General features: G+C 45.8%; 3 protein-coding genes across 3 annotated transcripts; 2 read left to right on the top strand and 1 right to left on the bottom strand.

The window, feature by feature from the left end:
* The first annotated feature begins 2,602 nt into the window (after positions 1-2,602).
* On the top strand, positions 2,603-7,357 carry LOC4336770 (probable helicase MAGATAMA 3). The gene is made up of 8 exons (XM_015779404.3): positions 2,603-3,158; positions 3,381-3,929; positions 4,538-5,142; positions 5,251-5,779; positions 5,864-6,191; positions 6,314-6,569; positions 6,651-6,867; positions 6,984-7,357. The coding sequence occupies exons 1-8, from the start codon at positions 2,664-2,666 to the stop codon at positions 7,008-7,010; spliced, it is 3,006 nt and encodes a 1,001-aa protein (XP_015634890.2). The 5' UTR covers positions 2,603-2,663; the 3' UTR covers positions 7,011-7,357.
* A 2,380-nt stretch (positions 7,358-9,737) lies between these two features.
* LOC4336769 (copper transport protein ATX1) lies at positions 9,738-10,981 on the top strand. Its single transcript, XM_015779649.3, has 2 exons — positions 9,738-10,304; positions 10,447-10,981. The coding sequence occupies exons 1-2, from the start codon at positions 10,181-10,183 to the stop codon at positions 10,689-10,691; spliced, it is 369 nt and encodes a 122-aa protein (XP_015635135.1). The 5' UTR covers positions 9,738-10,180; the 3' UTR covers positions 10,692-10,981.
* A 1,029-nt stretch (positions 10,982-12,010) lies between these two features.
* LOC9270930 (uncharacterized) lies at positions 12,011-12,491 on the bottom strand. Its single transcript, XM_015779166.3, has one exon. It carries the CDS (start codon positions 12,409-12,411, stop codon positions 12,214-12,216), a length of 198 nt encoding a protein of 65 aa, XP_015634652.1. The 5' UTR covers positions 12,412-12,491; the 3' UTR covers positions 12,011-12,213.
* Between the last annotated feature and the right edge of the window lie 13,740 nt (positions 12,492-26,231).

The raw sequence follows: 26,231 nt of genomic DNA, 5'->3' as shown, positions 1-26,231 counted from the left end.
TGGTACATACGAGGCCGGATATCGCGTTCTCGGTGGGCTACGTGAGCCGCTTCATGGAGGCGCCCACCACCGAGCACGAAGCGGCGGTGAAGCGCATACTGCGCTATATCGCCGGCACGACGGAGTTCGGGTGTCACTACCACCAGTCCAGCAGCCCCGTTCAGTTGGTGGGATACAGTGACGCGGACATGGCCGGCGACCCAGACACGCGCAAGAGTACGACCGGTGTTGTCTTCTTCCTCGGGACAAGCCCGGTCAGCTGGCAATCCGTCAAGCAAAAGGTTGTCGCGCTTTCGTCTTGCGAGGCGGAGTACATCGCTGCGACAACGGCTGCATGCCAAGGCGTCTGGCTCTCTCAGTTGCTAGGAGAGATCAATCAAGAAGAGCCGGACGCGTTCAAGCTTCTCATTGATAACAAATCAGCAATTGCCCTCAGCAAAAATCCGGTGTTCCACGAGAGGAGCAAGCACATCGCTACCCGCTACCACTACATTCGAGAACGGGTGGAAGATGGCTCCGTTCATGTCGAGTTCGTCGGGACTGAGGGGCAGATTGCAGACATTTTGACCAAGGCACTTGGGCGCACACGTTTTCAGGAGCTTCGCTCCCGCATTGGCGTTGCCGACGTCAAATTCAGGTGCAAGACTTAGGGGGAGATTGTTGGATACTTTGATTAAGTTAGCACCTGTTCTACCGCTTTGTTAGGGTAGGTTTTATCTCCTGTCTTTTACTTGCATGTTTTCAGGGCTCGGTTATTAGAACGAGCGCGTCCATAAGCCCCGTGCGTATGTTCACGGCGTGGCAGTAATGTAGCGAGTCGCCCACTGCACGATCCGATCGTGTGCGATGGCGCACGACGCACTGGGTCGTGTGGCGGGCAATGCGGATCACGTCGATCACGTTCTCTTGTATTTCGCAAATAAAAGGAGAAGTAAAGAAACAGAAAAGCTGCGCCGTATTATGCAGCACAATCTCTGTGTGCAACTGTGTCTTCCTCGCGTGCGTGTGTGTTGTGCTTTCCAGTGATCTCGCCGGCGGCTACCTCGCCGGGCTTCATCGTCATCTCGGCGACGCCAGCCGAGTCCCCGATCGAAGTCGGGGTGGTCGTCATTGTAATGACGCCGACTATCCTTGTCGCGGCCGTCCCTCTCGCGGCCGAACCTGTCGCGTGTGTCGTCATCACGACCACGACGGTTGACGTCGCGCCGGTCGACGTTACGCCGGTCTCCCCTGTTGCGGCTGCCACGGTCCTTCTCCATCTTGCCGCCCTCATCGCGACCAGCTCCGGGGTGGAAGAGGCCTTGCGGCGGCGGCGGGTGGTGAGGGAACTGCGGGAACACACGCTCCGGCGCCGGTTCACCATCGGCCACCCCAAGGTGCCACGGTGGAAGACGACGCTTCGCCGGGGTGACAGCCGCGTTCTCATCAAGAGTCACCGTGGCCGAAGTGTAGTCGTGGATTTCTTTGAGGTGGACATATACACAGTACTTGACACCGTGTTGCCACCGCTCCAGCGGCTTGTCAGAGAACGACACCAAGCCGGGCTTTTTGCCACGAGTGCTGTTGGTGAAGATCAGCCAGATGCGCTTGGGTATGGAGCTTGGGTTGCCCGTCCACGCCCACACGCTGATCCAACGCGTGTCCGGCGGGTGGATGAGGCTGGTCTCGATGCTCTCCAATGCGCACGTCTTCGCCACAGTACGCTCAACAATATCGGCCTCCCAAGCGTGCCGCGGTATGCCGTCGAGGTAGAGACGGACCCGGAACATCAAGGCGACACCGAGGGCACTCTTGAGGCTACGCCATTTGACGTAGTGGAGCTCAACGCCGTGGCGCTTGACGAAGCCCTTCCGCAGCGCTTCCACACAATGGCGCTGGTGCTCGAACTTGATCAGGAAGGCCTCGGGGTGGTGTCGTGAGACGAAGACGTCGCCCTCACGAAGATGGAATTCCTCCTTGAAGATGGCCTCGACGTCCCTTGGAGTGATGGACGCAGGCGCTTTTGCCGCCCAGGGGATGATCGCCGTGGACTCCCAGTCCTTGAGCTCAACCTCCGTGGCGTGTGGAGTGGGGATGAAGTACTCCTCCTCAGGCCGAGTGGATGGGTCGCCGAGTTTAGCCATGGCCGGAGACGGCCGTGTCGGTGGCGGCGGAAGCGGCGTGCGGTGGTGTTTCTGGCCGTGCGGTGGGGGTTCTCTGTGGTGGCGGTGTGGAACGTCTTGGCGGTTGCACGGAACACGGGGCAGTTGGACGGGCGGAGGCTTCAACGGAGGTGGCGGCGTGGAGTTACGGTGACCGTGGAGCTGGCGACGCTCCAGGCGGAGCAGAGCCAGATGAGCGTGAGCTCGGCAGGATCTGGCCCTGTGTCCCGTCCTCCGGCAGAGGAAGCACCTGACCGGGTCACGGCAGTGGGAGGCGCGGTGGTCTCTCGAGAGGCAAACGAAGCATCTTCCACTTGTTGCTTGCTGAAAGAGGCGGAGGGAGGCTGACGCTTCAGCAGGAGCGCGGTGGCGAGGAGGAGAGCGGATTGAAGGCTCGTCCCATCTCCTTGAAGCTGGTGGTTGGGGAGCAGTTGAATGCGCTGCGCGTCGCCACCAATGGCGCACTTTGACTTGCTGCTAGCCCGGCTCCAGAGTAGTGAAGTCCTCCGGCGCGACCGTACCATGGATGGGACGTCGGGTCATCTCCGTCTCCGGCCTAGGCCTGTAGGCAGAGAAGTAGCCTCGGCGCCGGGGTGGCTCACGCCTGGGAGGCGGAGTAATTGCCACCTTCAAAGTGCGACGCGGTGGTTGGAGGCGCGGACCGAATTTGAAAATCGGCGGCGAAGCGGTCGCGACCACATCCTTGAAGGAGCGCACGGAGGGTGGCAAGCGGGATCCTGGCGGATCCGGTGTGGCGGAGACATGGGAGACGCCTCCCGGATAGACCCAAGCTGCGGATCTGGGTGGCGGTGGCGGGGGGATTCACACCACAAGGCGCTTTGGAGCAGCCTGGACGACGGCGGGGATGCAGAGGGCAGCGGCCCGGATGGCCCCGCGGACGGCGCGGCGACTTGGGGTCGACGAAGCAGCGAGGGCGGCGGGCGTAGGGCCAGCGGCGCCGGCGGCGGGGAACTGGGCGACGAGCGTCGCATGCTTACCTTTCAACTCCTGAAGTTGGTACTTAGTTTTAGAATTCTGTAACTGGATTGTATACTCTTGTTTCTGAAATTTAATGCAAGCTCCTATCTTCCCTAAAAACATTTCGTTTTTTGGTCTACCCCTTCCTGTCAAATAAATTTGACATTGGGAGTATTAGTTCAAGTACCCCCAACATCAAATATATTTGACCGGCGGGAGTAGTATTGAGTCACAGATAGTTGATTATTTGTTTCTTTCCAGGTGAAAAGGATCCCAGAGACGTTCACTTCATCGTCAAATTACTTTAACTCATTTACCTACCCATTACTTGAAGAAACACATGTTGATGTCTTTTCATCGTTGGATGGTTATTCTCACCAAAACTTCATATCAGTAGCCCGAATGAAGGAACTGCTGCATGACGATGAGACCACGTTCTTCTGTTTTGAGGTTGCAAATCCAGCAAAGGATGAGAAATCCAAGGAAACATATGCGCCATGTGAGGGTGATATAATAGTCCTTACCTCCCGAAAGCCCAAGCAAGTGTCTGATTTGACACGAAATATGACTTCGTACATCCTAGGTTCAATTGTCAAAGGTGGTGAAGACGATGATGATCTCCCAGACAATTGCTTCATTGCTAGATTGTCATCAGTGCTTCCAGTGGAAACTGATTCTTCAACAAATGAACCAAAGGAGCCATTGTTCGCGGTAATCCTCATAAATATGAAGACATACGATCGGATTTGGGATTGTCTTCACAAGGGAAACAGCCATATTGTTGATACAGTCTGGCGGTACAAGTCAAAGGTATTTTCAGTTTGTAGACGCATAATAAAAAAATGTGGGACACTGTGGTTTAGCCTGGTCTCGATTTAATTAAGAAGGAATAGGCACCCAAATTCTAGTTAAATAGTAGTGGGGGGGGGTGTAAACCACACCCTCCAACCAAAGAGCTAGGGCCAATTCCTTGTAGAGCATAATAGCATATCTATTTGTCATGTCTAATTGTCTTATTGTTTGAGTCATTAAATTCAGCACCCTATTGGCTCTTGATGCATGATAGTTTCAACTACCTATTGCTCTGACTGTTGCTTTTGCAACTAAAGTAAGAAACACACTTAAAAGTTACAATCTTGGCATTCCTATTTGCGCTAAATTAGCTTGAGTAGTGATGTTTTTGGAATTTGAAGTGCGGGTCATGCTTCTTGGCTACCACACATGTGTTAAATCTTCAGTATGTTGTTTAGATTGGAATATGAATCTGATATATTTTAAAGATTCAAATGATACAGTGCCCTTATTTGTCAACACTTGGTAATGAACTAATGGCATTTTCCCAAGTGCATATAAACAACACTATCTTGTTAGTAGTATTTCTGATGATTGAATTGTTTGCACAACGTTTATTTGTGAAGGAAGTGGATGAGGCTATGTCATCAAGCTCCCAATTATCTCAACGGTTCGCTGCTAGATCAGCCGTTGATCTTAATCTTGAGAAGTACATGCTCAACAATTCACAACTGAATGCTGTTGCAGATTGTGTTCTGGTCTCAGAAAAAATCTCTTCTCCTATTAAACTAATATGGGGACCTCCTAGGACGGGTAAAACCAAAACCATCAGTGCTTTACTCTGGGTAATGTTGCATTCAGGACACCGGACACTTACTTGTGCCCCTACTAATACTGCTGTCCTAGAGGTTGCATCTCGAATTGTCAAGCTCGTTCATGAGTCTCCTGCTAGCAGTGGCCAATATCTAAGCGACATCGTTTTGTTTGGAAACAAGAAGAGGATGAAGATAGGTGAAGATCATGATCTCTCTGTGGTTTTTCTCAGCTCTCGCACCGAGCGGCTGTCACAATGTTTTGAGAGTATGAAAGGATGGAATCATTGCTTGTGTTCACTAATAGATTTTCTTGAGATACCTGTGACAAAAAAAATACAAGTGGTACACTGTTCAGATGAAAATGAAAGGACCAAATTCAGTAGTTCTACCACTCAAGGAATTTGTCAAGGACAAATGCAATGAACTTTTGGAAGATTTCTACTATTTCATGGAGATATTATGCACTGATTTTCCACGAAACTCCATGATGCGTCAGAGCTTCCAGTACATGAATGAGGTGGTTGAACCATTGAATATTCTCCATATATTCTCCATGCATTGATAAATGTTAATGATAATAATGATGACAATTTATGGTTCGATGATCTCTTGAATGGAAAAGGGCATGGGGACAGTGATCCACTCAAGTGGCCAGATCTGCTAGCCTCAGTGCACACGGATGTGTGCAACAAATCAAAGATCAGAAAGGCAAGATTACTCTGTGTTCGAATATTAAGATATCTGAAGATCAACTTGAAGCTTCCTGATTGGGATCGCTTGAGCCTTTCTGATGATGACCGCAAGAGAGAAATTCGAGTCTACCTGTTGCAAAGAACAAAATGCATTCTCTGCACTGTTTCTAGTTCTTATGTGTTGCACAATGTGTCCATGGATGACAGGTCTGAGTGCTTGAAACCTCTGGAACTGTTGGTTGTAGATGAAGCTGCACAGTTAAAAGAGTGTGAGACCTTAATTCCCATGCAGTTGCCTGGCATAAAGCAAGCTGTTTTTATCGGAGACGAATGCCAGCTACCTGCTCTGGTTAAAAGCAAAGTATGTGTCTAGTGCTAATGCTTTATTCCACTTTGTTTTCCCATGTTTAAACTTCAAAATAACCAAGTGTTTTTACTCTTGCAGATTTCTGATAATGCTGATTTCGGAAGAAGTGTTTTTGAGAGGTTAAGTTCCTTGGGCTACAACAAGCACCTCCTGAACATTCAGTACAGGATGCGACCAGAGATAAGCAAGTTTCCAGTTGCCAGTTTTTATGATGGCAAGATCTCAGATGGTCCAAATGTTGTCAGCAAGAACTACAAGAGGAACATTTTGCCAGGCAAAATGTTTGGACCTTACTCGTTTATAAATGTAGATGGTGGCCATGAAACAACTGAAAAACATGGCCGGAGCCTTAAAAATACCATAGAAGTTGCTGCTGTGCTGTGGATCGTGCGGAGACTATTTGAAGGTAGGATCATCTGCATTTCTGGAGCTTTGGTGCTATAAATGATATATGTGAACATAATATGTATGATATTCATGCTGTCTTAACCACCAGTATTGCTAACCCCGCATCTTTTGTTGTTACAGAATCGGTTTTTTTGGGAAGCAAGCTCACTGTTGGTGTAGTGTCACCGTACAATGCTCAAGTTAGAGCTATCCAAGAGAAAATTGGTAAGACTTACGATATGTATGATGATTTCTCTGTGAAGGTAAAATCGGTGGATGGTTTCCAAGGTGCGGAGGAGGATGTCATCATCATATCTACTGTCAGAAGTAATAGAGCTGGTTCAGTTGGGTTTCTCACAAACCTGCAGCGGACAAATATGGCTCTGACAAGGGCTAAGTAAGTGTAATGATTGCCCTTACAATTAACAATTTGCTAATTGCTCCTTTTAGTTAGTTATTTGGCTTATGTTTGTGGCAGGCACTGTTTGTGGATAGTAGGAAATGGGACGACTTTGTCCAACAGTAGATCTGTTTGGCAGAAAGTGGTGAATGATGCAAAGCATCGAGGTTGCTTTTTCGAGGCAAGCGAGTATAAACATTTATCCAATGCAATTGTCAATGCTGTTATTGAGCTCGATGATGCTGAGAATTTAGTAAAAATGGACTCGCTCCAGATCACCAATCCCAGGTTTCAGGTATTGAAAAGAATTGGCAAAATCACATCATCCCATGGTTATTGTTAGTCCTTTAACTTCAGCATGGGTATAATCGGTTAGAACTAATTACATTTTTTTCCTTTCTTTGTTTGCAGAGAGCCGGGTCGAGGTACCGTGCATGAGTGGTCTAGGCCACCCAGTTTTAGTTTTTTTGCCGGGTCGGCCGAAACACCCAGTTTTAGTTCCATCTTGTAATGCCTCGAATGTGTGGGATAGCGTACTACGCGTCATGCTTTTGCCACCTGGACTTGCTAAGGGAAGTTTCCATCGATGACGCGGCAGATATTGTCGGACGCGCTTCATTTTGTTGAACCTGAGCTCGTCGTATGCCAGCTGCACAAGCTCTCTTATTTAATCGATTTGCCTGTCTTAATCTACAGAAGTCATTTTAATACAGTGGTGCTCTATGGACTATGGGCAATCCATGTTGCAATGTGGTCGTTATTCATTACACATGTGTGCAGTGTGCTGTGTCAGTGTGTTGCTGCAGTTGTGTACTTGTGTTCGGGATAAGAGGGATTGTGTCGTGGTGCGCGTTTGCCATGCGCGCGGCGTGCCTAGCGCGGTGAACCTCTGCAGTAGATGTGATCATGCAGGTTGTCCGCATCAATTTGTTCCCTTGCTCGTTAGCTGTACCGCCCAGCATCAACACATCTTCAGCTAGGAGCCTAATCAACACATCTTCAGTTAGGAGCCTAGGACTTCAACGTGTTGTGGTGAGACATTTGTTTGTTGTAGCGACTGGCGAACGAGCCAGGCCGCTCCGTTCGTGTGAATAATCTCTGTTTCTGTTGTACTCCCTTGGTCCTATAATATAATATAAGGGACTTTAGAGGGATGCGACATTTTCTAGAACTACGAATATGGACAAAAGCGAAAGTGTCACATGCCTTCAAAATCCCTTATATTCTAGAACGGAGGGAGTACCTAACAAGAGTACCCAGGATCACAATTCACAAGGACATCTTTTACCCGCATCGCCCTCTCGGCTCTCGTGCGGGCAGCTCAGGGTGAAAACCCTAGCCGCTGCCCCACCTACCCCAGTCCCCACCTTCACTTTGTTGCTGCCAAGCGAGCTGCTGACCAACCGCGCGGTGAGTTGGGATGTTGGCGGTGGGGAATCTTCCACAATGAGGAGCTATCTCTCGTGTGGGAGAGGCGGCGCGGCGGTTTAGAGCAGGACAGAGTGGACGAGGCTACTGTGGCAGGGCAGTGGCGTAGCCGAACAGGGGTGGACGAAGGGCGACGGTGTGAGGTAGCTCATGGTGACCGGGCAACGGCCAGATCTGGTCGATGTGGCTGGATCTGTCCCCTACCTTCTAGATCTGACACCCCAATTACAGCTTCCGCGAGGCCGGCATGGGTGGTGCCGATGGCCGTGGGAGGGCGAAGCGGGTGGCGCAAGGAGGTCGCTGTTGGCGGCGCAGGTCGATGCGGCGACGGCAAAGAGACCAGTGACAATGGGTGTACCACGTTTTCATGTGGATGCATGTAGAAGCTAGCTGGTGGCGGGCATTTGTACAACGTTATCCACACGCTAACGAACGATGGTGATGGTGAAGCGATGAGGTGCTAGCTACGGATCGGCAAGAGACGAGCAGTATGTGTAAACCTAGCCCAATCTTGTCGGGCCAACAGCGGCGGCGCTTCGGATATCGTTTTCCCTCTTGGGGGTGTTGTTCGCCCATGTCGTCAGCTATGAGATGCCGACACGGGTGGCGCCAAGAGGTCACTGCGGGCGACGGCAGGTAGGCCGGCCTGACTGACAACGCGGGAGGTTGATGCGGTGACAGTAGGAAGGCCGGCATGGCAGCGGTAGGAGACTGATGACGGCGGGTATACCACGTTTGCACGTGGATGCATGCGGAGGCTAGCGAGTGGGGAGCGTTGGTGCAACGGTGTCCACACACTGACGGTGTATGGCCGGTGGTGGAGCAATGGAGCAATAGTTGCGGATTGACAGGGTGTCTGGTGCAAACCTAGCTCGATCTTGTCGGGCCGACAACAACGGCACTTCAAGCGTCGTTTTCCCTCTTGGGAGCGTTGTCGAGTCATTTCTCTCTCTTTGGTGAGTTGGATCTTGTGTGAGTTCTCTCTAGATGTTTTGTCCTCCTGCAGTGGCGCCCTAGCTAACGTAAGTTGGCTATGTTGACGGGCCTTGTGGGGGGAGAGTGGATCCATTTTCTCTCTCTCTCTCTCTCTCTCTCCCTCCCCCCCCCCCCCTCAATTCCAAAGGTGTGGATAGAGTTGAGTGCGTGGCTCGACTGTTAGGATTTGGTTTGGGCGGTTTGGTTGTTGCTTCTTCGTTGATTTAGCAATGGCGGTCCGGTGCTAGTCTTTTTCTGTGTAGATGTTATCTGTGTATGGTGTTAGTCTTGTAGTTTTTTTCTACTTTATTCAATTAAACAACATATTGTCTGGTGATATTAGTTAAAAAGAGAGTACCCAGCATAGGGCGATACTAATGTGGCAAGAAGGTCTGTAATAACAAGATTGGATCATGCAGCACAGCTATATTTAAAACCGATCTATACTTCAATAAAATAAAGCAGATTGTTTAAAGAAGGATAAAAGGCTAATAGAAAGAATATTATCCAATCTGGAGAAGTCCTACTTCTCATCTGTTAGTGGATCATGACATCAATACGTTGTTGTTAGCGATCTAAATCCAATCTAATCGTAACAGATGCAATCATGCAAACACTTGTATGCCCCATCTGCCTTTGTATCCTCACAAATTCAGGCCACCTTTCAGCAACAATCACAAAAAGCCCCGGATGGCCCCCGGCGCTCTCACGCCACGTACCCCAAGTCCCCAACACGACGCCGTCGCTTCCACCCCATTCCCCCAGCTTTCCACGGCACCCCACATGGGCGCCGGGCGCGCCGCGAGTGCACGACGCCGCGCAAACGCCTCGCCGCCTCGTCAGCCGAGGCAGAACGCCACAGCGTCCACGCAATCCCTCCACTACCGATCTCGTCTTTTCCACTCGAACCGAGTCATCAGTCGTGCGTGCATGATGCTGCACACACACACTCGCACACCCGGTCACGCATGCATCAGCCAAAAGCTCCAAGAATCAAAAGCGGGCGGTGATGATGCCATCTGTAGAATCGTGCGCACATGGCCGGTATATGCAAGGATTGTCCCATGATGACGGCCGCCTTTTGGTTCGGGGTTGTGTGTGTGTCACATGTGTGCGTATATAAACGCGGACCACGCTGCTCTTGCCGTTTATCTGCACTCCGCTGATCCCTCTCGATCGGCCTAGGTTTTGCCGGCTAAAATCAGATGGGTGACATGCAAATCGTCCTGGCCGCAGGCAAAATCGAGGCGCAGTACGTGGAGATGAAGGTGCCACTCTACTCCTACGGCTGCGAGAAGAAGATCAAGAAGGCCCTGTCGCATCTGAGAGGTACATACCTATACATTCTACGCATCTGAAATTTTCACGGTGAAACATGAACAGATCAGAAACTGATCCCTGAAGCAAAATACAATGAGTTTGATCGGTGAACTGATCGCATGGCATGTTCAATTGTTTGGATGCGCTGCAGGGATACACTCGGTTCAGGTGGACTACCAGCAGCAGAAGGTGACGGTGTGGGGGATCTGCAACCGCGACGACGTGCTCGCGGCCGTTCGGAAGAAGCGGCGAGCGGCGCGGTTCTGGGGCGCCGACCAGCCCGACCTCGGGGAGGACTCGATGCCGGCAGATGCTCGTAAGCACTACCTGCAAGCGTTCACCGCGTACAGGTTTAGGAAGTCTTGGAAGAAGCTCTTTCCACTGATCCGGCTGTGATCCGGAACTCAAAAGTTTCTGTCACGCGAACACGGGCCGCCGGCTAGTGCGATTCAGGAGCGGCACCGGGGTTTCGAATAAATGTACTCTGTTACTGTCTTTTTTGGGTAGTTGATAGTATGTAGATTGGCAGATTGCTGTGATGCCGTGAGTGCAGAACTGACATCCACGTATAGTGAGTGGTACCGACTATTCAGGCAGGGCTTCCTGACTGTGCCAATGCTGAGCTAACAGTGTTAACTGCGCCAGTGCTAACTTATTTCGATTGGAAAAGAGAGATATCTCCTCCACTCGTTCCTCGGTTAAACTTTAGTATTGGCAGCTACTGGGGATGGTAATTTTACTGGAAGATAATGGGCTTAAAACTTGTGGCCTGTGACAGAGCAGGCCAGCTCTGTTCTGTCTTTTGTCACTAACACGGGCTGCTAAGTTTGTGGCCCAAAAGGTCAACGAGAGAGCAATGAAAGCGAAGGCAAATACGCAATAGGTAAACTGAGTGTGTGTTTTCCCTTTTCAGCTGTGAATTTTCTTGGTCCATACTTGCTCCCATTTTTCCCTGTTCTTTATAATGATATGCAAAATCTCGCAAAAAGAAGTACTACGGACATACCGAGTACATTGTGGATTAAAATGAAGGTGCCAAAATTTTACCATCACAAATGGTAAGGATAGACTTAAGACAACATTAATTAAATTCATCTTTGAAAATTTTGACTCCCACAAGGCATATACCAAAGGTATACTCCTATTTATGCTTAGGCAATTATGCAGCATATAGATGACCTGAAACACGGACAGGTTTCATCCGTACCTAGCGGTCTTGCTTTTACTATGAACTTTTGAAGAAGATGCTAGAGATGACAAGCTTGGCGTACAAATGGCGCAAGTAGTTAAAACACTAAAAGTAGCTTACGTTGGATTTGGTTGCCACTTCGGTTCTTACCTACCGCACTTGGACGCTTGGGTTTGAACTTTGAACGAACTCGGAGCTTTCCCTGTCAGTCTCAGACGGAAACACAGCGTATGCTGCTAATACTACTCTATTTACTCGTACTACGTATACAAAATATTTTAAGTTATCATTTCCACCCATCAAAGTAGTCCGTGTCATCTTCCCTGCCAAGTGCCAAGAGGGGAAACACCGAAAAAGGTTGAGTTCTGATCCGTCATATCATGATCCAGCAATTCATATCAGGGCTCACCTAAAAGTCCCAAACATGCCCAGATAGATCCAGAGATATTTCTCTGAGCTACACACTGAGCCAGGGAAGACGATGAAGGCAAGCAGGTTGCACATGAGCACATCGTAAGGATCACAATGCGAGAAAGCACAACTTCACTGTCTTTCAAGTTTCTTCTCACCCAAAAAAATACTACTATGTACAGAAACAAATTGATCCGCGAACCTGGACTTTGTCCGACAAGAACCAGCAGCCGACAGAATCGACTAAACCAACTGAGAAAAGCAGAGCACACTCGGCTTAACCTATCCTACGAGCCGGCGAGGGAGTCGTGGGGTCGATCAGCCGCGGGTGGTGACGCGGAGGGCGTGCGACGGCGGCGGAGGGGGCAGCGGCGGCGGCACGAAGGGGAGGCTCCGCAGCATGAGGAACCGCATCCGGCGAGGGAAGGGCGCGTCGTTGAACAGCTGCTCCAGCACCCGGGCCACCAGCACCGTGTACTCCTCGAGCAGCTCCGCCACTACGGCCACCAGGATCATCGCGAACACTGTGTGACTGAGCTTAGCCTTGACGACGAATCGCGTGTGTGGGGTTTGGAGTGACTTGGATGTCGACCTGCACGCACCTAGAGCGGCCGGGGCCCTTTTTATCGCTCGGGGATGGGCGGGTGGTAGGGTGGAGCCGAGGGAGGAATCGCGGCGCGGGAGGGGAGCGTGTCCTGTGGGCAGTGGACGCTGGCTTTTGGTTGGGATGTGAACGGAGCGGCGCCTGGGTTGGCTATTGTGCTCGCGCGAGCGAGACCGCGACGCGCTGCTGGTATGCGCTAGAATACGACAGAAGCAACGGTTTGGGCTCGGTGCGCCCGTGGTTTGGGTTTGGGGGAAGCGGAGAAACAGCCCGGTCACGCGCGGCAAAGGCAGGGAGCCTATCCGGTGAGGATGAGGCAAAACTAAAGCCAAGCCAAGCGCGGGTGACGGCTAGGGGTTCCGGAACTGGTAGCGGCGGCCAATCCAGAACCGTTTCGTCAACGGGGGCTGGGATATTTTTTTTTGTTGTCCATCCAGTCTCCATCGACCAAACAAATCGGAAATCAGGGGCATCGGCGGTTGTCTGAGGTTTTTGTTTTTTTTTCTTTTTTTTTTTGGGGGTATGGTTGTACAATTGACGAACTGAGGAGCAGCTTGGGGAACGTGGTTTTCTACTTTTTCTCTTGCTGTGGTTTGTTGTCGCCTTTGCGCAGCGGTTATTATCTGAGGTTCGAGTCTGAGATTTTTTTTTTGTCATGCCTGTAGTCATGTGGGATCCAAACAAAAAAGAGCACGACAGCAGAAAGCTTAAGTTGATCAGCTAAAACTCCGTCGTGCTCCCTTCGTTTTATGTTACAAGTTATTTTGATTTTTTTTCTCTGACTAAGTTTACGAAAATATTTAAAAACATTGAAAACAATAAAATTTTCATTCAATCTAGCATTAAATATATTTTGATAATAAGTTTATTTTGTGTTAAAAAAGCTAATACGTTTTTTTATAAATTTAGTCAAGGTTAAACAAGTTGATTAAAAAAAGTTAAAATGACTTATAATATGAAATAGAAATACGAACTTTATAAACTTATTATTTCTTTTTCTATCATTATCGTTTCATCGGCGCTAAACTGTTTTCTTTGACAAAGACGTGGTATCCGATATAACTCATCTATGGAAAAGGACCACACAGTCAGTCTGCCACTGTGGACTAATGTGCGGAAAGGACCACAGTCACTGAACCTAAACCCAGAAGTGGCTGCATGGTGGGCCTAATTTTGATGCATGATTGCAAGAAGATGGCTATTTGGAGGCCCGTAGATTAATTAGCCCAAAACATGGGGAGCTCGTAGCCCGCCACAACCTGGTCATCCGGACCTTCTTCGGATTTTGTCCATATTCATTCGGAAATAAGTCTACTTTGACTCCTTTAACTGGTAGCCGAATCTAATTCATATCCTTAAACCACAATACCGGATATCCCAACCGCCCAACTATTAAAACCGGTACAATTTAACTCCTTTGACGGTTTTGAAGGATTGTTTCGCTGAAGTGACACCTACGAGGTGGCGTTGACCTGGACTTCGTCCACGTGGCATTTATATGGTATAAGAATTAAAAACATATATACGACCCATTTGTCATTCATAATAAAAGGAACCCACTAACATGTGGTGCCCAGATGTCATCCTCTCTCTTCTTTTTCCTCCTCTGTGTCTATGCCTCTGTGCCGGCGCACCCACGAGCTTAGCGGCATCGCCTCTCCCCTCCCCCTAACGACAGCCTTGGATGGCAAGGCGGACAACGAGAAGCTAGCTCACAAAGGATTCGGGGTGGTGCTAGCGCGATGGAGGCAGAGGAGGCTACGCCGCTCCAACGCCTGCTCTCGCCCGACCGCCACCGCAACTCCAGCTCCCACCCTCCTGATTGTCGCTGCTCCAACTCCCGTCCTGCTGCCCTCCCAGCCGCCACTCTAGCTCCCGCCCCCTGTAGACGGCCAAAAGCGAAGAGAAATGAGAGAAAGACGGAGGAAAAAGAGGGAAGGAGAGAGAGAGGATGGCATGTGGTCCCCACACATGTAAGTGTTAGTGAGTCCCAAATATTTTTTGTGTGTCCCACATATATGTTTTAAATTCTAATACCACATAAGCGCCACGTCAATATCACGTAGGACGGAGACTAGGTCAACACCGCTATGTAGGCGTCACGCCAGCAAAACTGTGCTTCAAAACCACCATGGGAGTCAAGTAGTACCGGATTTAGTAGTTGGAGAGTCGAGATATCCGGTATTGCGGTTTAAGGATACAAATCAAATTCGGCATCTAGTTAAGGGAGTAAAAGTGGACTTATTCCTAATCATTCTGGCCTAATAAAATATGGACGGGCCAGCGTTTTAGGCCTATATTTCGGCAACACTTTGATACCTTGATTTGGGCTTAGAATGGGATCATCGGATGTCCTTCCGTTCCCCCGTTTCCTTTTCGTCGAGCTTCATAGGAAGATGGAGTGTCTGTTTTAACTTGGACCGGCCATTAATGGAGCATAGCCCAGAAAGAACGTTGAGTCACAACTCACAAGAACGCTGCTATAATCATTGTGCTCCTGTCCTGAACGAGCTTGACATAAATACTGCTAGTTACGGGGCTAATCATTCTTGTTGCCACTTGTGGTTTGTATCATGAGATCCTCGAACTGTTTTCGTACTGGTACCGGATCAGCTTTTACCAGCTTATATATGACGATTTACTCTGTTCTTGGCACAACTTTCACCATGGTCTATACACAGCCCAATTCAACGGTAGTACTCCGTAGTAGTATTTTTGATTCTTTGCTGCGCATTGCAACTTGGATAAGAATATGAAGCAGATCTCGCACGCACTGAGACACGGCGCCGTAAAGTCAGAGCCTGATGCACCAAAAGCCATTACAAATGCCAACGGCCTAACCCCTCATGCCAAGTGGGACTAGTTGCAACCGTCTCCCACTAAAAATAGTCTATCTTATCAACCCTCTCGATCACCAAGAACCAACGAAAAAAACTGGGGATCCTAATATCCAATTAGAAGGCTCCTCTCCGCCATAAAGAAACATAAACAAAATTGTCTCACAAACCCCAACAGTGCCATGCGCACGTTAAAAAAATGGGGGCGATTTGTGACATGATTCCGCCTCCAACCGAAGTTCGTTAATTTTTTCTGTCCCTTTCCATGGCAATTGGCAAAAGGGGAATATTTATATATATATTACTCGAACAGTGGCCAAAAGGACTCATGCATGGCTGCTTGCAGAGGCTGGCGCGCCGGCCTCGTTGGCAGCTCGATCGACTGCAGCTGGTGACCACGATGTATAGGACGAGGGGCCAATTAGAAACAGGCAAAGCTTCTTTGCTGCCATGTTGGGAGTTGAGACTTGAGAGAGTACAGCGTGATTACTGATTACACCAATAATTGAGCCTGTCCGTACGCGACTGACCAGCGTGCAGCGTTTTAGTATTTGTCCCTAAGACCCTAACAACCACAAAATATTGTCACGCGGCACGCGCCAAATGCGCACAGAAGGACCTGGCTAGCTAGCTAACTGAATCAGGCGAACGAGCTAGCTAGGAAACCTCGTCATGCACTTCCCCATACAAGTTCTATCGGGCGGAGGAGCACATTTCAATTCCTTTAGAAGCATGGCTACCAGTAGAAAATGGAGTAAACACATACGGCGTGGCTAGAAATCAAACTACTCAAATATAAGAAGGATCTAAGTTGTACTCCCTCCGTTCTAAAATATAAATATTTTAAGCATAGTGACAAAGTCAAATATTTTCAACTTTGACTATTAATAGCAAAAAAAATCAATCATGTAAAATTAATGTTACTAGATTTATCATTAAACAAACTATCATAATATGTAACTCATTTTATTTAAAACATCTTATTTTTATAAATATTGTTGGGTCAAAATAGCATCTTGGAGATCATGTCAGAGTCTAAAAATACTTATATTTTTGGAGGAGGGAGTAATATTTTTTTATGCGTTAAGAGTAGGGTTCCCCTTACTGTTTTCGACGCAGTTACCGGACCCCGCGCGTTACCGCGGTAACAGCAAGACATACCGTGGTTTCAAAAACTAAAAAGGTTATTGTACATGGTAACAGCGATAACCGTGCGGTTTTATAAACCCTGGTTAAGAGTAAACTGTCTCGGCTTTTAAATATTTTTAGGTATCGTGTTTGATCATTCGTCTTATTTCAAAAACTATATAAGCATCATTTATTTTTATTATGGTTTATTGTATCACTAAAGATACGTACTTTAAATATAACTTCTATTTTTTACATATTTGCACTATTTTTTTAATAAGACGAATCATCAAATGCCATATCTAAAAATGGTCATATATTTGAAATGGAGGGAATATAAGATATAGAAAGTGTTCCTTAATAATTTCGATTTAAATTTGGAAAAAGACAATATATATCAACGAAGAAATCTGCAGTTTGTAAAGATATTTCAAATATAACATGTTGAATGTAATTACATTATTTGATATCAAGATAAACTTTGTTCATCACAATAGTTTCTTCAAGACCAACATATAGAGTTGAGAATGGGTCTTAAAACTCAAGAGTAATATGAAGATTTTGCAGCTAGCATTTTAAATTAATTTTATCCGAAGGTAAACTCCTTTGGATGTCTCGAAATCAAGGCCTGTGACAAATTAAGGGGGCAAATTAAAGCTACCTATGAGGTACCGGCCTCTCATACTTTTAATTGAACTCTACTAGTATATACTGAGCTTGCATGCAACCTCCGGTTTATACAATAACAGGTAATTAAATGTTCTCTCGAAACAAATGCATGGTACCAACAACTAGTATATAATCAATCCCTTGTGTATCTATCTTATGAAATGAAAATATGTGTTTTCGTTTTGCATTGAGACGTTTTAGAGGGATGTGCTCTTAGCATGTCACCCTAGCTAAGGGACTGGTGTGCGTAGTTAAATGTTTTAAACAACAATTTTGATTATTGTTCTCTGCACTGAACCTTCTCCCATCTTAATAAATCGGAGAATGCTACAGGGCGGTATTCCGTTTGGATAGGATGATACCTTAAAGTTATCGCTTGATACTTAGATATTAGCTGATACCTACTCGGTTTCGAACGACTCAGAAGTATCATCCCGTCCGAACGGAGTATTAGCTCATCCGAACGGGGTATCAGCTGATACCAGTATACCGTCATGCAGCATTTTCCTAGTAAATCTGCAAGGCACAGGCACAACTGTCGCCAGCCTGACCAAAAAAACCCGTATTTTCTAAACGGGCCACAAATACAGAGTAACAGAGATACCCCTACTTGCATTGCTGCCTCCCCCTACACGGCTACACCGGCTAATAACCTATTATCTCATCTTCAAATGCCGACCGTACGTGCAGAAGATAAACATATATACGTACTTACACAGAGACCTAGCACAATCATATTCATATCCCCATCCGTTTGCTCTAGCTAGAGGCGGGCGGGTCACGCACGCGCGCGCGCGGACCACGTACGTACGCATCGATCGGCGCATTGTGTCGTTCGCCGTTGCTGTCACGGACGGCGTGCAAGCGGCCAGGTATCCGACGCGCGCTAGCCCGCCTACTACGTACACCTCACTCCGATCGCAATCGCGTCGCACATACCGGCGCCCGCCCGATCTGCCACGCCCACGCCCACGCCCACGCCCACGCGCGCATATGCATGTACGGATCACGCATGCAGTTCGCCCGTGGGAGGGAGGAGGCTAGCACGTCGATGGTCGGTCGGCACATGGGCTGAGAGGCACGGCGTGCGGCTGAAAGCGACGCAACGGGGAGAGCTGAACCGGTTTGAGGGGGATCAATCGGAGATCGGACGGAGTGGGACGTCGTCCTCAGCTTCTCGCCGGCCGACTCGATATCGATCGGCCTCTCGCATAGTTTGGTGGGTCCTCTCCTCCCTGCCCGAAACCGGCAGGAATTATATGGGTTCTCCCACCCCTCACCTGCATGCGCTGCGCTGCGCTGCACTGCACTGCGCTACTATGCGGCTGCGCATCTGCATCTGCATGCATGCAACACCCAGTAGTCCCCAGCTTTGTTTCATTGGCCCGGACTCCCAGCCACAGCTCTCATCAGCTTGTAGCTGATGACCCTTATCTTCCACTCGCACCCCGGCCCCAGCACGATAGCTTCTCTGGGTTGCCACACAAAGGACAGACCATAATACTAAGTGTGTAAGGGCCTGGATCTAACTTCTCTCTCATGAAGCAGCGCGCGTGTCTGAATTGCACTGTCTCGATCGGGGCAGGGCCTTAATGCGACTTGTTGGGATGTGGTTGGATGGTTTCATAATCTCACCCGGACTGCAGCAATTAAATCAATCGCCCGGCTGAGGTAGCGAGGTGTGGATCTATCGGGGATTGGGTAGGTGGGATGCGTACGTACGTGGACTATACTCCTTGACATCGATCCCTGGTTTTAATTTGGTAACACACGTAGTACGGCTCTGTATGAGTAGGCAATAAGGCATGCTAGCTATCAAATGTCGCCAGTTCGTCGTCGTACATAGCCTACGGTAAGGAGTTACCAGTGTGCATAAGTTAGGAGTTACAGTATTTATGTGCATGTATATGTGTTTGACGTCTAGGCTGTGTTTAGTTCAGCGCAAAGTTTGGATTTTGGTTGAAATTGAAGATAATGTGACTGAAAAGTTGTGTGTGTATGACAGGTTGATGTGATGGAAAAGTACTGAAGTTTGGATCCAAACTTCGGATCTAAACACAGCCCTAGTCCTGCTGTTAATTATTGATCTCGCCTTTTTACTGCCTGTGTTTGTACGCTGTGCAGACTTCACATGCATGACATGTATATTTTTGTGTTTGGAGATTTTATTCGGTCCTTTTGCAAGGCATTTGGGACTCTAGAACTGAAAAAACTATAGATGTTTCAGCGTTTGTACATGTCCTATAGATGCTTTTCTCTGCACTCTGTAAATGCATGGTACCAAAAACTATAGATGTAGTATTTACATCGACCTAAATATTACTACGGCCGGCCGGCCTGCAAACATTGCAATTAATCTTACAATGTTAGTGCTTGTACCCCCTTCGATCGCAATTAATATGGCTAGCTGTTGGAGAGGATAAGCTAAAGAGTGCATATGTTGAAGCGCAGGATTTTTACTACAACTAATATTATGTAGTAGGAGTAGTATTGATCTCTCAACCTTAATTGCTGGCCTCCTGCTTCCTATTAATTTGATGGTGAAACCGCTCAGTGTATAGTAATAGAAAATAAGGATGGAGGAGATTTGGCTGTCGAAAATGATAGCTTCATTCCGTGAAAAGCGTAATGTGTACTTTATTATAGCTTCATTGTACAGGATAGTTTCATTAGACATGTACAAAAGTAGAGTTTGATATGAACTTATACTTAATACATACTAATACTCATCTAGAGACCATTCTTCTATAATACTCCTAAATAGTTGAGAACCTTTTAACCACTAATGCACCTAAATAGTTTTTTTATTACTCTTCTTTTCTATTGATCTTCACCCCATGCAACAATTTTTTTACTTTAATAAATGCTAAGAGACGATCATGAGTCGTTGTTATACATAGCAATCATATTTGTATTTCCTCCCCTATCTCTCTTCTGTGTTACTATTTGTTTTCATGTATCAAATTTACTTGCGTAGAACGAAGAGATCCTATTAATAAACATCGTTGTATATTTCTTTGTTTAAAAAAAGCTTCATTAATTACTATTTGTAGGATAATTTTTCCATGGACCGTGAATGGATCTCAGTGCGTACCATGCATCATGCTTGTCACGTAGTCACATGATGATAGACTGTAACTACGTGCGTTAATTGATATGACATTCTAGGACGAGACTCGTATGCAATTAATTAGTACCAAACAGTAGTAATTCTTAGTACCTGATCAGGCAGTACAGTGTAAATACTTTCTGCTCCTGAAAGGAAAGCGAACAAGGTACTAGTAGAGCATGCAAAAGCTAGGCATGCAGGATGTATGTGCTGTATATGAGTACAGGAAGATGATCGAGATCAAGGACCACCAATTATGCGCTTATAAGGTCCCAACTAATCCTTCATCAAGGAGATCGTCGTGGCCGGAAGCATGCCCCAGCCAGTACACACAAACATGCATGCTTAGTATAGCTAGGACCCCGTCTTGGCCGGCCCGGAGCAACACTGTGGTACGGTCCCTGCTATATATCACATACTACTAGCTTGTAGGAGTACTATATACACATGCACCTATCTAGCTGATCGAGTTCTCATAGAATTGCTATGCGTGTACTATACTGATGGTAATTAATCAGGGTCAGGTCTGGGCCACTCATCATGCCATTCGTGCATGTCATGTGCGTTGTCTTATATACTACTCCCTCCGTTTCGAAATATTTGACACCATTGACTTTTTAGCAAATGTTTGACCGTTCGTCTTATTCAAAAACTTTTGTGAGATATGTAAAATTATATGCCTACATAAAAATATATTTAACAATGAATCAAATGATAGGAAAATAATTAATAATTACTTAAATTTTTTAAATAAAACGAACGGTCAAATATATGATAAAAAGTCAACGGCGTCAAACATTTCGAAACGGAGGGAGTATAACTCTATATAAATGTGCATGCGTACGTACATGTTCGGTGAATCATCTCTGGAGCTTGATTTTAAGCATCCTCAAATGAGCTAGTAGGGGGGAATTCAAAGTCAGCTGCAAAAAAATTGGCGTCATCATAGAATTCCCTGCTTATTCGGTAAGAGCGACATAAAATCACCACTCTAGCAGTATTCTGGTACTAATAGATGTATCAAGCATGGAAAAGAAAACTTTTTGTGTGGCATATATGCTTTGTTTCTGGGGACTACGAATCATGGAGACACATGTACATCAACCATATATAACTAAGCACTAAGCAAGACGAGATGCCAGCTGTGTAAGCTTATACTACTAGTACTCATAGCTAAGGAAAGTTGCTTCTTAAGCAAATACATTTTTACTTTTTAGTCTTATCATTAAGCAGTGATGGTTTTTTTCCCAAGTACAATGATGCGCGTGCATAGACGGCCGCTATACCCGTATACGGTAGAAGGGACGCAAAGGTTTGGTCCGTGAAAAAAAAAGAAGGGGATCAGCACTACTTCAGCAGCGCAGGCATCTTTTATGCAACATGGAAACGGAAAGCTCCTTCTTCTGTTGCTCTGCAGCAGAATGGGCCCTCTGTTTTTGCAACATCTGTGATAACAAAAAGGCTGCCTCCTCAGCTAAGCCGGCCGGCCGGCCTTCTCCTTTGGCCTTGGTCAGTTTCACCTTTCCTTTATGCTGCTGCTGCATGCCTGCGCTTCGCTTGCTACTACTCTTTCTTCTTGCATTCCTGCCTGTATGTTTGCATGCATGTACTACAGCCCTATCGTTAGACCAACAGTATGCATGCATGCAGAGACAGAGGGAAAAGAGAAAAAAAATTAAAGACGAAAAACATCATGATGCATGTGTCAGGTGTGGAATTAGAAGCCTCTGCAGACCCAGCCCAGCTAGCTGCTGCTATTATTGACGCCAATAAATGTGTACTCCATGTACGTACCACCACCATACTGCTATACTGGAGTTACATCTCTTGGCGTATAAGCGACTGTTGTATTTGCCATTTCTGAAAGTGCTACCGTGCTGTGCAGATAGATATTCGCCTCGTCTCAGATCAGATATGCAAGTTACTTATTGTTTGCATAAGATGATGCTGGAAACTTCGAGGCAATTAGAAATATACAATATGCTTGCCACTGGTAACCACAAGAAATGATTCTCGGTGCCCACACAATCGAGTTTGGTTATGGCTTAAACTGCAACTTAATTAACTCAAAGATGTCAAAATGTAACCATATATAAAAGCCAGCAATCAAGAAATTCTCACAGTGTGTGCACACTGTGACACACAGACAGACGATCGAATCGCATTGTTTGACGACGAGTCGACGACGATTGGTTTCGGCAGGAACCCACTGGTGTCAAAATGTATTGGTTTGTGTGTAAATTGATCCGCCAATTGTGCCCGACTTGAATGAGCTGAGCTGTGTGCCATGCCACCCAACCCACTGACACCCCTTTCCCAGGACCACTCTCTCTCTCTCACACACACACAATGATCAAGAAGCTAGTAGAGATCAATGGAGGAGGAACAACACCCGTAAGGCCGTAACACGCCGAGTGTATGAAGCTAGCAGTAGTGCCATCGCTCGCAAAATTTTGTTGCTTAAAGTCATATGTTCCCTGCTGGAAAAGGCGTGTAAGCTAGATTAGCTTCATTCAGGCTGGTTCGTCCATGGAGGCAAACCATGCATGCAGAGGCCATGGCCTGCCGGTTAGTTGGAGCCATCGAGTGTCATCACCCATCGCTCGATTGCTCGATCAGACTCAGACCAGATTGTTCCATCCATCCATCCATCCATCCATCTATCTATCTGAGAGTGCGTGTGTGCGTGCGCATGCTTCGGTGCAAGGATTGCTTTCTCTCTGACAGCACTGGTAGCTAGCACTAGCTACACTGCATGCATATATACTGTGGCATATCTCGACCAGAAAAGTTGGTAGCTGCATAGTAGTAGACAGTAGACACTGCTTGACGCGTTGTGACTTCGATCTTTTCGTCCATACATTTGGCAGAGCTAGCCCCTCGATCTGCATCCGTGAAAATTCATGTTCGCCACTTTACCTGTACAGTGTTGTAAACCCCAGCACTTCTCCTTGAGTTTGTGTTCTCGATCTGCATCATTCTTTATGAGCATGTACTGTTGAGTATGGTGAAAACCGTTTCTTTAGGAAGAAAACAGTCAATTGAAATCTATTGCCTTTCTTTCCAGGGCATCAGTTTGATCTGATCCATCTAAATGGCATTTCATGAGAGCAATGATGCCATTTCGTTATAACCTAACCTTTTTATTAGCACAGGAGTACGATCTGATTAAAAGAACCGTAGGTAGGTCGTACTATATGTTCAAGGATAACGAGTAAACAGAGAAAGAATCTGTGATGGCTTGTGCTTTGTGCTTAACAAATCCCAGCTACATCCTCGGTTTCAGGCCCTATATGGCTAGGTTTGGAGTAAATGTTCACTTTCACGTGCTTTGCTAGCTTTCCCCATTACAACGATTAATATCTTGGAATTATTTTGCATATGAACTCCATTTCCAAGTTACGACCACGCTTTTGCTTGAAGCCTTGAAGGATGAACAGATGATTGATTTGTAGTCGATCCATCATTTTCGTGTAATTAGACAAGTGGTTATTTCCAGCTGTACATGTGTGAAAAATGCAACTTGTCCCCCATCAAACTAACAAGTTGCACAAAAATGAGAGATGGCTCATACGTTGCACTAAACCAAAATAGGGATATCAAAAAATAGTTTCACATGCCTATCATTTAAAAAAAACAATCTAAATTAAAGCCAACCTCACAACTTGTGTATGATCTGACTATGCATGGTTGACAGAATAATCTCTATAGGAGCTAGAGACAGTCTGTTTCTCATCTGAACAGAAGGTGGGCGTGGTGTTATATACACTGCAATCAGTATGTGTAGTTGTCTACTGGCCGGTACTATCTCTACGAGATTTTGGTGTTGTTAGGTATACTATACTTTTCAGAACTGCCTATAATTAATAAATATCCCCTACTTACATGATTGAATACAAAACTCTATAGATATATACAAACCATATATAAATATGTGTGGCTAATTTTCTTATTTAGCTAGCCAAGTGGTCCAGGAATTTGGTGGAAGTTGAAAGTAATTAAGAAATGTCTTGAAGCAAAAAAAATATATAATCCAGCTCTGTCAAAGCAAGCTACATATGATTATTCAATAAGAACGTTATTATGTTCAAAAGACTAGCCTCTGATCTTATATAAACCCCAAGTAGTACACACACCAATTCATATAATTGACATGCCTAATAACCATACCATGCAAGCTAGTTAGCAAAGGCAAGGAGCCGGATTCAAGCTAGTGAGTACTCAACTGGAGTACTTCAATATACAATGTATGCCTCTTATAACTAGTCCAATATCCAGCTCATCAATTGCATGGAGCGCTAGATTAAATCTTTTCTGAAAGTGATATACAACAGTTGTTTCTAGCTAGTTTCATAGGTGCAACTGCATTCTGTACACATCTATATATCGCAACAAATCTCTATCACTACAATCTGGGCTCAGCATGATCATGTGGTGTACGTAAACCTAGCTTTCTATTTATATCCAATGAACGTGGTAATTATAAAGCCCTCCGATGGGACGTGGTACTTTATAATATAATAGATTAATATACTCCCTCCGTCATAAAATAAGCGCAACCATGAGTTTCTGTGTCTAATTTTGATTGTCCGTCTTATTTGAAACTTTTTTATGATTAGTATTTTTTGTTATTATTAGATTATAAAACATGAATAATACTTTATGTGTGACTTATGTTTTTTTAGTTTTCTTTAAAAAAAATTAAATAAGACGAACAATTAAAGTTGGATACGAAAACTCATGGCTGCGCTTATTTTGAGACGGAGGAAGTAGCAAATAAGGGCATATGAGAGGGCTTTGGAATAGTTGCAGAAAGAAAGGAACCCTTAAAGGTGCATCCTTTCGTGTCATTACTTTCAAATTACAATATTCCATTCGTGTATATGTCATTATAATCTACAATATCGAGATGATGTGCCCCTATCTTTCCTCCTTATAAATATATTTCCCGTTCTGTAAGTATATATGCCATGTGCAACAGTAAAGTAGATTTATAATAGTGACAGATCAAACAATTAAACTGGTACTAATTCATAATGAATAGAGGATACAATAAAAAGGCCATTTAATTTATATACTATTCTTTTTGCCTCATAATTAACTCGGTTTCATTTTCGTATCTAAAACTCTAAAAATTTTTAGAATATAAATTTCCTCAATCCCAAAATAAATTGAACCTTTGCATCCCAGAAAAAGTTAGCGGCATAAGAAAAAAGGACAAAGTTCAGTGCCTCTTATATATTAATAGGAAATTAGTATTGATAGGTGGGTAGGTAAGGAGTATTTAAGGGTAAAATTTTAAATCTAGCGTACGCAAGGGGGTAGAAATCAACTTATTATGTGACAAAGTTTAAAATGTAGAAATAAACTTAATTTGGATCCGAGAGAGTGGCATTCTGTTGGTTAATTTGATCGTGGTTTCCACCCACATGGTTAAAGTTAGGAGGCTATGGAGCCCACATATCATATAGCTGGTAGTGGGTCCCACAATTTCCTCCTTTTCTCTTGCAACACAAACTCCGATTTTAAGACCCATTGTTTCACTTATGCATATGCTTATTCATAACGCTTATTAATAAACATAAAATAATTTGCGAGTAAAACTTTTATATATTCATTCTTAGCATCTCAAAAGTAAATGCTATAAAATAAGTTACAATGAAAAACACAAAATTAACTTTGAAATTAAGTCTTAAATTCAAATTTTAGCTTATAAGTATAAGCATACGAGAAACACTGACGATCTAAATGTTGATGTCGTGCGGTAAGAAAACATATATAGTCGAATCGATCGACATGTGTATATGTGATGAATTCTGAATTCTGCCGGATTTTTAATAGTCAAGGAACAACTTCGACCACATTTTAGAGTTCATGGATGAAATTAAGAGCCTCATCTTTTCGCATATGCTTATATTTATCATCAAAATTTAAATTTTCAATCTTAGATTTGGAGTTGATTTTGAGTTTTTTCATCAAAGTTTATTTT

Source organism: Oryza sativa, chromosome 4, assembly GCF_034140825.1.
Source record: "Oryza sativa Japonica Group chromosome 4, ASM3414082v1".
NCBI classification, from domain to species: domain Eukaryota; kingdom Viridiplantae; phylum Streptophyta; class Magnoliopsida; order Poales; family Poaceae; genus Oryza; species Oryza sativa.
Note: the sequence above shows the minus strand (reverse complement) of the source record. Positions and strands in the feature narration are given on the sequence as shown.

What these genes read in the sequence shown, in the direction of transcription:
- LOC4336769 (XM_015779649.3), top strand. Translation starts at nt 10,181, where the DNA reads ATGGGTGACATGCAAATCGTCCTGGCCGCAGGCAAAATCGAGGCGCAG. An exon ending in GGCCCTGTCGCATCTGAGAG is followed by an intron (nt 10,305 to 10,446) that starts GTACATACCTAT and finishes GATGCGCTGCAG; the next exon opens with GGATACACTCGGTTCAGGTG.
- LOC9270930 (XM_015779166.3), bottom strand. Translation starts at nt 12,411, where the DNA reads ATGATCCTGGTGGCCGTAGTGGCGGAGCTGCTCGAGGAGTACACGGTG.
- LOC4336770 (XM_015779404.3), top strand. Translation starts at nt 2,664, where the DNA reads ATGGATGGGACGTCGGGTCATCTCCGTCTCCGGCCTAGGCCTGTAGGC. An exon ending in CCTTTCAACTCCTGAAGTTG is followed by an intron (nt 3,159 to 3,380) that starts GTACTTAGTTTT and finishes GTTTCTTTCCAG; the next exon opens with GTGAAAAGGATCCCAGAGAC. An exon ending in ATGGCTCTGACAAGGGCTAA is followed by an intron (nt 6,570 to 6,650) that starts GTAAGTGTAATG and finishes TGTTTGTGGCAG; the next exon opens with GCACTGTTTGTGGATAGTAG.